Source organism: Acartia tonsa, chromosome 10 (genome assembly GCF_053477335.1).
Source record: "Acartia tonsa isolate MP-2025a chromosome 10, ASM5347733v1, whole genome shotgun sequence".
NCBI lineage: Eukaryota > Metazoa > Arthropoda > Copepoda > Calanoida > Acartiidae > Acartia > Acartia tonsa.
In genome coordinates this window covers 26,264,020-26,274,944 of record NC_137269.1, presented here as the reverse complement: position 1 = coordinate 26,274,944, position 10,925 = coordinate 26,264,020, and the positions used below count along the sequence as shown (strand labels likewise).

Below are 10,925 nucleotides of genomic sequence, written 5' to 3'. Positions count from 1 at the left end.
TTTTTATCTGAAACAGAAAATATCAATTATAACAAATAATCACAAAGTGATAACAAAATGGTACACTGCAAAAAATCTCCAATTATTCTTGCATCTTTAAGTACATACAAAGACTTTTTACAGTGTAGCAACATATACAATGTATTAACAATAGACAGTCAGTTAATAAAAACAATTAAATTAGTGAACAAAAGTATCACATTTAAAGTTTTCAAAAAAAGAATAATAAAAAACTTTTATTTATTTGAAATGCTCATTTGTTTTGGAGAAGGTGCTTTTAAAGTGCAAATTCAAAAAACGCAATAAAAAATAGTTTGGTTGAAATTTGAACGAAATTAAAAAAAAAAGAATTACAAAATTACTTTGCACATAAACATTTCATAATATATAATTATGGTAGAAATAATTATGTTTTGGTTACATTAATACTAACACTATGCATTTGTGTTTTACTTTTAGTTTAAATTAATATATTAACAAAATTAGTTCAGAAAAAGGTGTAAGATAAATTTCTACAAATCTATTATTCCCATTTATTGATTTATTCTCAGCACTTTGTTTATTTCATCTTTAAAAATAATTGTTAAAAATATTTTTTGGTTGTTAGAAGAAAAAACACCATGTAACATATTAGATAATCTATTTTAAATTTTTACTTGCGGTTAAAGCTCTTTGAAAAGGGGGTGGGGTGGGGGGGGACTTCTTCCATTTTTCCTTAAAACGTTAATGTAAAAATGAACATTTTCAACTTTGTTTGTTTTGCAAATAATAATTTGCTTCTATTTGAGCACTTAAGATGTCAATGATAATAGCTTGAAAACAATTTTATAGATCAGGGATAAAAAACTTAGTAATTTTGATTTCATCTTTATTATGTTTCCTTGCATTAATTGTTTTTTTGTCAACTTTTTTGAATAAGAGAGGGGCAAGTTTCTGGTAGAATCCGTAAAGGTGTGTTTTAAGGCTTAAAAATAGTAGTAGAACGATAATATTCACTAAATATGTGTATTTCTTATTGAAAAGAACTATAGACAAAATGTTTTTTAAAAAAGTTAACATAAATTTTTAACGTTCTACTACTGTTTTTTACTTAAAACACATAACCTTTACGGATTTTACCCGCAACCTACCCGTCTCTTTTCAGAAATTGATAATTCTTTATCTTCCAAACAAGATTCAATTGTGTAACAATTAGAATAAGAAGATTGATAATTCCAGTCTAAAAAGATAGAATGTTTGTTTGTCCTTCTATCAATTTAAAACTAAAAATTATCTGTAATCACTTGACTAATTGGGTTCTTATCAATAAAAAATCTTTAAATTGGTCCCCAAAGTTGAAAATAAGAATACGTTATAATACTAGTACTTTGGGGTCTAGTGTAATAAATAGCCCATTGTCCTATCTCTCCTTGCCCCCGCCCGCCCCCACCATGTATATTATGTCTATTTTTGCATGTCTTGAACCTATTTGAGACAGGGTATTTAAAAACTAATGTTTATGTCTTATAATTACCATGCATGAGACCTAAACTGGCAATTTACCAGCAAAACAAACATTCTTGAAAAACAAAGAAATAATTCATGTTATCTATATTAAGCAGAACGATGTCTGTCTGTCTGTTTGTAGCGAAGGATCTCGCTAACCGCTGAACCGATCGGGTTCTCCTTTACAGGGTAGCTTCTCATAGGTCCCGGGAAGGTTTATAACTATTTTCTTAGAGGTGGGACACCCCTAACCCCCCTAATTTTTTTTTCTTTTTAAAACTAAAATCAAAATAGTGAGGTCAACTAATCCCCCCCCCAAAATTTTTTTTTTTTTTTTTAATTTTCTTTAAAATCTCAAACACGAAAAAATAGTTTGATCACACCTCTTGAGGCAAAGCCCCTAGAGGCTAGGGGCGAAGCCGCTAGTTACTTAAAAGATATCTAAAAACTATTTTGATTGTGTTCGGACAACTGTATCTAAACCAGTGCAATGTAGTTAATCTTAATGGCCAGTAAAAAGATTTGATAAAAGATTGACCAGTTTTTATGTTTTGTTTATGGTGTGTAAATGTTCTCATTAATCTAAATTGTTTTCATTCATCATGTTGGCATTTGTTCATGCGCAGCTTCTCTATAAGTCAGGGGAGCGAGTGCTCTTTTGACTGGAAATTATTCTGGAACTCAAAGTTTTATAAACACTATATCTCATTCGTTGGCTTACAAACTTTGGAGACTTTTATCAAATCATGATTGGGTTTTACAAACTTTTAAGAGTCTAAAATTTCCGTAAATAATTTCAATCTACAGAAGGTCTGTAAAGCTCAAGATACTATTTATACTTCTTTGCCTTAGTTTTATGTTTGATGTCTAATTGACAGCCATTAAAACCGGATTTATTTCTTTATCCCGATTTAAAGTGACTTCAATCCAGTTATTATGACTCATTTAGAAATATTATAGACTCAAGCAAGCCCATTAAAATCCTGAGCGCTTCTTAGAAGCCAAATGACTTTGAAACGTGTGAAAACATAGTTCAAATAAAATTTGAATGTTTCATATGTACTTTTAAATTAAAGTGGGATGTAAAAAACTTTACGCGCTTTGACTTTTGGTCTATAATACACCACTTTGTTTTTTGGTTTAAGGGGGGTGTCAAAATTTTGGGGTGCGCTTCGAAAACACCCCTGATAAAACACTGTGCACGTCACTGTTTTATAAATAGATAGAATTATTATTCAATTCCAATGAATATCTTTTTTTTCTCAAATGAAAAAATGTTAATCCTTATAATAAAGTAACAAGATGTCTATGTGTTTGTATGTTTGTAGCGAAGAATTTCGCTAACCGCTGAACCAATCGGGTTCTCCTCAACAGGGTAGCTTCTCATAGGCCCAAGAAAAATCACCCCTAGAAAATCATAAACCTCCCCCCAAATTTTTTTTATACTTTTTCTTTAAAAAGGTGATTGAAAGGAGAGGTTCGACCTCCCCCCCACCCACCCACCCAAATGCCCTTAGATGCATCTAAGGGTGTAGCCACTGCTAATTTAATAATAAACTACAATACTATTTATCTAAAGATAATGATAAATTTGAAATAACAAGTTAAGACAGTTATCTAGATATAAAACGTGTTGTTTAAATACTATTATGACATGATAATAAATGCAAAGTTGTATAAAAAATAGCTCCTTGACTAATTATAATTGTAAATGCATTCATATTTATATTACAGGATAAATGCATATCTGGTATTTCTACAAGCAAACCTACCCAATATTTTAGTCGTGTCCTGCATGACTAAGAGAAATTCTAGAAAGCTATAAAAGCATAGCAGTATTGGTAGTTATTTCTCGCATCGTATTATAGATCGCTTTCGGCGGATATCAAAATTAAAAAAATATGATAAGATTAAAACAAGGATAACAAAACTGGTAATAATTTTGTGATATTATTATATTATTCGTGGAAAGTTGTCAGTGATACGATGGTAAACATGATTTTTCAGTATGACAGAGAACCGATATTAATCCAGTGGACATTAATCGGTTTTGTTTTGATGCCATACTGAAAAAGATATTATGTTTGTATGCCAATCTAAATTAGAATACAAATAAGGAAAAGTACATAAAATGCTGTATGAAAAGAAGTCATTTATTTCCATCAAGAAACCATGGATCTTAAGGGACGAGACAATTGAAGTACAAAATTGCCCCTTCTGTAGATCAAAATTGTTGCTTGAATAGTCGTTACACAGCTTCATTCAACCAGCCATTCAAGATTTAATAAAAATACCCAAAATTTTTAATCCAACAATTGAGAGACGGTAGGTATAAAATTTTGGGTACAAGTATAATTTACAGTCAATTATCCCCTTCCTCCGTGTAAAAAAAACAGTAAGGATAAATGCATATATTTGCACCTACAGGTATCTTAGAAAATAAAATTATTTGCCAAATGATAATACATAAACTTACCCCTTCTGTACATTATAATTAGTGATTGAAACGTTTGGATATCAATCAAGCAATCAAAATTTTACATATGTTCCCAAAGTCGTTAAGCCTACGCAGAAGAAAACGTTATTATAAAACTTTAGGGACTAGTGTAATAAACAGCCCAATGTCCCCCCCCCCCTCCCTGACTTTTATCCCTGTCTGTCTTGATCAATTATTTCTTTACCAGAAAGTTTGTCACTTTCTCAGCAAATACAATTTTTCGACATTTTAAATTCTTAAATTCTTTCCTATTTTTTCTTTCTCGCTTACAACTTTTATTTGATTCCGATAAAAGTTAAATGCTTTCTTTGAAGTAAGGTTTCAACAAGAAAGTGTTTATACTTTTCAACCTACTAAGTGTCTTTCTAAATCTGTTTTCTGTTTGAGTTTGAATCCCCCCCCCCACCCCCTGTTTAAAAGATGCTTGGTACATTAATTTTCTTTATAAAAAAAGAAAAAAATTTATATGAATTTTACATTAAAGATAGATTGATTTTCTTGTGAAGTAAAAACTATTTTATAGTAGTATGCACTGAACACCAACGCAATTCTTAAATTCTGACAATCCGAAAAACGACTCAACTTTAAAATTATTGAACCTAAAAGTGAGCATTGTTTTTGCATGTTTTAAAAATTCGAATTTAGATTAGAATTTCTTAAACACTCCTTTTCTGTGATGTTTATATAATTATATAATTTTATTAAATACACCTTTCTTCTTTAATTTTATAAAGTATCAAAATGAAATTAATGAAAATAAAATGATTTGTGATTTGCGCTTTTTAAAAATTTCTATGGTAACACAATGCATTTGTAAAAAGAAACTTTTTATGTTACATAAATAAATAAATAGTGTAATACAAACCAGAAATAATCATTTAAGAATGCAAAAATACTGAATTTATGTGCAAAAAAATGTATTACTAAAACGTTCGTGAGATCGCTAAGCTCGAACATGGGATGATTCATCTAAAGAAAAACAATTTTACCCCAAATTCTAAGTAGTCAAATAAAACAGTTTTTTTTTATTAATTTTGCCTGGCGAAGTTAGAGAAAAAAGTTTTCCAACAGTTGAGCCATTCCTTGTCCCAGATTTTAAATAGGTGAACTTGTCTAATACCTTTCTTGGAACCACCCATTATTTGAAAAATTAATACAGCTGGTAAGTTTTTGCAATTATAGCACCAAGAATGGCTCCCAGGCCTCCAACACAAGCCAGGATCAGTTTTGTCTGCTGGTTCCAGAGTCCCTTATCTTTATTTTTAACAACAGGCATATCTGTAATCTCAAGCATCTAAACAAACAAAATCATTTTTCTAAATGCCATATTTATATTTGGTAAATTATCTACCATCTTATTAAAGAATTAAAGAAAAGAAAATTTGGGTTTATTGCAGTTCGAAGTAAAATGTTCCTGGGAAAAATCTATAAACTTTAAAGGCTACTAGCTGCCAAACGGCTAAATGTACATGTTATTTCCGAAGATCGTTCTGACAAATAATCTGCAATGGCCAAGATCTAATTGAGTAATGGTGTTTCTCGATTTTTTTTCAGGTCTTCTAATGTCGGTTAAAATTGTATACTAACATGATATAAAGCCTTTTGGCCGATTATAGCCTCTGAAGTTCGTCAATGTTTATAGATAATTGATCCCGGGAACATCTTATTGTGAACTTTACTAGATCCCACTATTTTAAAACACTTCCACCATGGATTTATTTTAGATGTAAACGATAATGAATTAAAGAGCATTCTGTAAAAATCTCTAATATCATTGACAGGATTCGAACTAGCGACCAAAGGTATAAATAATGCATGGATTGCTTCTAAACTGTAGATGTGGGAATAAGATTAATAACTCAATATACACACACTGAATCAAAGTTAGATTGTTTGGTGCTTTCCCACAAAGCTTCTGTCGAGCACTAAAAACACCCCTTATATTGGAACTAAATTAAAAATAAGGGTGGCGGTACATTTGTTTTCGTTGCCTAACCCCTGCATACTTCTGCAATGCCCTAACCTTGCGGGACCACCCTTACAAAATATAACCTAACATGACCTAAAGCAATACAATAAAAGCTTCTCTCCCCTTACTTCGATGTAAAATGAGGGGGTTAATTTGCTCCTCAAGGCACTTTGAGGGGAAAACACCGCTTGTTTCTATGCTGTATCAATACCTAACAGTGCTTGTGGCTATCTTTAAATTGCTTCATCCATTAGTTTTGGCACATTCAGTAAAAATGAATCATCCCTTTTTTTAAAAACAAATGTTAAAATACAAAAAGAAATAAAAAAGAATTAAATTACACTATTTCAGTATAAACTTTAGTTTCATAGTGATTTGGTTGCTGTAAGGCACTTTAGAAGAAGCCTGACCCCAATAGAACTACAAATAAAAATTAGGCTATACATTCAATTAGACTGTACGCTGTTAATTTATTATTAAACGCGTTAATAATTTTTATAAACTCATAGGTATATAAGGAGTGAAATAAAAAGTTGTATCTCACCTTTTTAGACATTGTCTGTTCCTTTTCAAGTCCCTGTCTTCGTTTTGCCAACATATTACTCAATTCAACCTTAATTAAATTATAAATTTATAATTCGTGATGTGAATATTATCTACCTATACCGATGTAGTTAGATAAAGTACAATGCTAATATTCAAAGTACAAACTGTACTGAGAACATTTATTTCCAGAATTAGCGCAGCAACAATCAATTTGCATAAAGGTAGATAACATATCTTCAAATACATAGCCCCTTCATTTTAGGGTACCAGCTGCTATTTGTTAAATAATTACTAAGTTTAGCATTTTTTCAGATGTGCATTAAAATTGCAGATTTTTTTCTTACATAAAGAAACAGTAATTTAAAATTATCATACTATAAGGATTGGGAGACTGCCAGGTAGACAGTTGTCGAGTAGCGACGCTGCCAAAAAAGTACGAAATAAATAACTGTTAGCAAATTAAATATTTTCAGGTTCAAATATTAGGATTAATACAAGGACAGATATGTCAAGGAAGGGGGTTGTGAGGAAATTTTTTAGAGTTGTTTGTCAGAATACAGTGTGGCCACAACCAAAAAAATACTGATACTGAAGAAAAAAAGGGAAATACTGAAAATACTGAATCCTAAAACAAGAAAAAATACTGAAAATACTGAAGAAAAAAAAGGAAATACTGAAAATACTGAATCCTAAAATAAGAAAAAATACTGAAATACTGAACAAAAAGTACAAATACTGAATAAGTATTTTTTTATATGATTCCTCATTTCAAAATTTCATATCATAGCTTTATTATTAGGGGGATATTTTAAAGATCTTTTAATTTAACCTCTTAGATTTTCTTGCACCAATTAAGCAGAAAATGACTGATAAATATTTTAAATGATTACAAAACTTAAATACTTCTTAGTTGAGTTAAGAGCCTAGACGTCCAACCTTTTTTTGGGGGGGTGAGGGGTAAAATTTTTTTTAAGGGGGGGTAATTTGCTTTTGGGGGGGGGTTAAAATGGCGCGCGAAGCGCGCCGCAAATTTTTTTTACCCCCCCCCCCCAAAAAATGTTTTTACCCCGGGGGTAAAATTTGTTTGGGGGGGGGGGGGAAGGTAATTACCCCCCATGAAATCTGTTGGCAGGAGTAAGTTTTGTTTACCCCCCCCCCCAAATTTACCCCCGGGGAAAATTTTTGGGGGGGGTAATTTGAATTTTATTAAATATTTAGTATTAAAAATTCGCGCGAAGCGCGCAAAATTTTTTTTAGTTAGAGATTTTTTATTTTAACCCCCCAAAATTGTTTGGGGGGTAAATACCCCCCCTAAACGGTTGGGGGTGCCTACGGCACCCCCAGGGTAGGGTAAAATTTTGATTGGAGGGGATAAAATGAAAAAAAATTGGGGAGGGGTAATTGCCACTTTACCCCCCCCCCCACCCCCCTTGGACGTCTATGGTTAAGAGCATGCTAAAAAACTTTACCTTCAATAACCATGCAAAGTACTCACCTTAGATTATTCATTCTATTAATAGACAAAAAAAATGTCTGAAAAAAATACTGTATAAAAGCATCTCAAATATCTAAAAAAATTATATTTGAGAGGAAATTGAAAAAAAATGTATATTACCATAAAAAAAAGCAAAATTAATGTACAAAGTTATAGGGTAATTTATAGGAAAATAAAGTGAGGCGCGAAGCGCCGAAAAAAATCTGACATTAACTACTTGAAAAAACATCTTATTTATGCAAATTTTTTTGGAATTTAAGAAATAATGAAAATACTGAATCATGAAAACTTCCAAAAACTGAAAAATACTGAATAAAATTTTCAAATACTGAATATTCAGTATTTACTGAAAATACTGAAGCCCCAATTTCCAAATACTGAAGAATACTGAAGATTTTCAGTATACTGAAGAATATGGCCACGCTGAGAATATTATTCTCTTGTCCCTGACTAATATTTACTATACATACTATATACAGCTATATATACTAAAAGTACATACATTCTCTATCCCTCTGACATACCTTACCCATTATTCTAGTTAAACTGCTAAAAGAAATCTTTGAAGGCTTAAGGACATAGAAGCTTAGATATTACAATAGAAACACTATATAGAAAAACAATATTGCCTTTGGCCTAAAAAAATTTGACGAATCTACATAGGATTGGTTTCCCTCTTCAAAGATTTCGTGCATTTTTTGTGAGCATAGCCTTGTACTGTTTATAAGGGCGTACCATCATTTTTAAAGAAGGGTGAAGGATATTAAAAGGTTTAGACAAGACAACATATGTGGTTGGCCCTCCCCTTCTTTTGTGATTGACCCTTCCTCTTGAAACGGGGAATGGAAGAATGAGAGAGGGATTATGGTGGGAAAACAAAGCTAATTTTTTCCATATTTTTTCTGGATTCAATTAAAACTTCGGAGCAAGGAATGAAAACGAAATAGCGGGTTTCGTCGTATTTTCACAGTAGTTTTTCTCTTATTTCTAGTCCCTGCGGGGGGCTTTAACCTTGCGGGGCAATCATTAACATTTACATAACCTCACCTAAAATAACCTATCAAAAGCTACTGTAAAAATACGACGAAACCCGCTACTTCGTTTTCTTTCCATGATCCAAAACTTCATACTAGGCATTGTTTTTATAAAGGTTAATTAAGACTAATTCATTTATGGCAAAATCATGATTTTAAAAACAACCATCCCACCCCCATACCCAGTGAAGCCATCATAATCCTTACCTAACCAAAGAACTGCTTTAAAATACATTTTTCCTTATAAATATTTTGTCAATGTTCGACTTATGAAATATACCAAAAAAATATCCATAAAGACAGGATGGTGTTCAATCAATTAAAATCTCAAATCCCCTCCTCCCCCCCTCCCTTAAAACGTTCACAAACTGTTCGAATATTGATATTTTATTCAGATAGTACTAACCCAAGGGCAATTAAGTTTTTAAAAGAAGAAAATAAAATCTGAACAAAACAGAAATCATTGTACATTTTGTCAGTTGTAATAGGCAGTGTAGCTACTCGATAATTCAGTTAGTCCGTACGTCTGATTAAAGACGTTAGATAATAACACTGTAAATTTATCAATGTGCACTAATTTTAAAAGATCAACAAAAATGTGTATATATTCAAGAAAAGCGACTATAATAAGGTAAACATTTTTAAAATGAAAATTACAGTTAAGTATAATACAATAATATGGAATGTTATAATAAAAATGTAAAAGTAAAAAGACTGTTCTAAAATTCTAAGTAAAAAACAAGTTAGAAAAAAACTAGCAAAAACATTTTTCTATTTTCGAATCCGCCAAAAAAAAGGAAGATCCAGAATTGCGGACATATCTATAATACAAAGTAGAACGATGTCTGTCTGTTTGTGTGTTTGTGTGCTTGTGTGTTTGTCTGTTTGTAGCGAAGGATCTCGCTAACTGCTGAACCGATCGGGTTCTCCTTTACAGGGTAGCTTCTCATAATTCCCGGGAAGGTTTATAACTATTTTCTTGGGGGGTGGGACACCCCTAACCCCCCCAAAAATGAAAAATACCCCCCCCCCCCCAAAAAAAAAAAAAATTTTCTTTTTTATTTTAAATCTAAAATACGAAAAATAGGTTTGATCAAACCTCTTGGGGCAAAGCCCCTAGAGGCTAGGGGCGAAGCCGCTAGTTCTTGATATAAAGTAGCTGCGCTAAAAAACACTTTGTCTGTGAACTATTGCAAACATATATAATTTATTTTCAGTGGAAAAAATTGTAAATTGGTGAATCTGGATCCAAAAGGTTAGGTCAATTAGACGACCAGGGCTTGAATTTTGCCTAACAAAGACGTATATGACCAAATTAGCGGAACTAAACATGCATAAATATAAATTTTATCAGACATTAATTATGCTTTATGTTTCTAGTAGCGTAGCTACTTTATTATTTATTCAGTCTGTCCATCGGTCAGTCCGTAACGCTATGGGGTAAAAGAGATTTTCTCGGCTGCTATTGAAGATATCATAATTTGTGATTTAGAGGTTGGGGGATACAAAGTTTATTAGCAGTTCTATTCGAGAAAAAGATTTGTAAATAAAACTGCAATTTAATTTCGTATAGAATATATGCTACTTCAAATGTCAGTGTTGGGTACTTTTCCAAAGGACATTTGAAGCATGCATTTTTTTGGCGTTACACGTGTATTTTAAAAAATTACGGTTTAATATCAAAAGATTTTCTATATTTGGGGTTAATACGTACTAATTGATTTATCAATAACTGGATCGTACACCATGTTCTCTAATAAAGTGAACCTTATAGAGAGCTAAAATAACGATCTAGCTTTCCCATGCTCACCCTTCTTTACCCCATCCCTTCCCCTCCTCCTGGATAAACCATTTGACCAATAATTTACAGCGGAAAAAGCAACCTAAAATAAACGTAAA

General features: G+C 31.8%; 1 protein-coding gene across 4 annotated transcripts in view; it reads right to left on the bottom strand.

Moving 5' to 3' along the window:
- LOC145329730 (peptidyl-prolyl cis-trans isomerase FKBP8-like) overlaps nt 1-10,925 on the bottom strand; it is a 30,870-nt gene continuing 19,945 nt past the window's right edge. Inside the window, exons 14-16 of one of the 4 annotated variants that reach the window (XR_013883067.1) lie at nt 6,496-6,564; nt 4,808-5,276; nt 1-434 (exon numbers count right to left, since the gene is read on the bottom strand). Coding sequence is in view for 2 of the 4 variants with exons in the window: in XM_080174099.1 (XP_080030225.1) it covers nt 5,133-5,276; nt 6,496-6,564 (213 nt within the window). In the remaining 2 variants the exon portion in view is untranslated. Of the gene's footprint in view, nt 569-4,226; nt 5,277-6,495; nt 6,565-10,925 lie in introns of those variants that run through there. The other 3 variants (XR_013883066.1, XM_080174099.1, XM_080174098.1) reach the window with 3 other exon arrangements.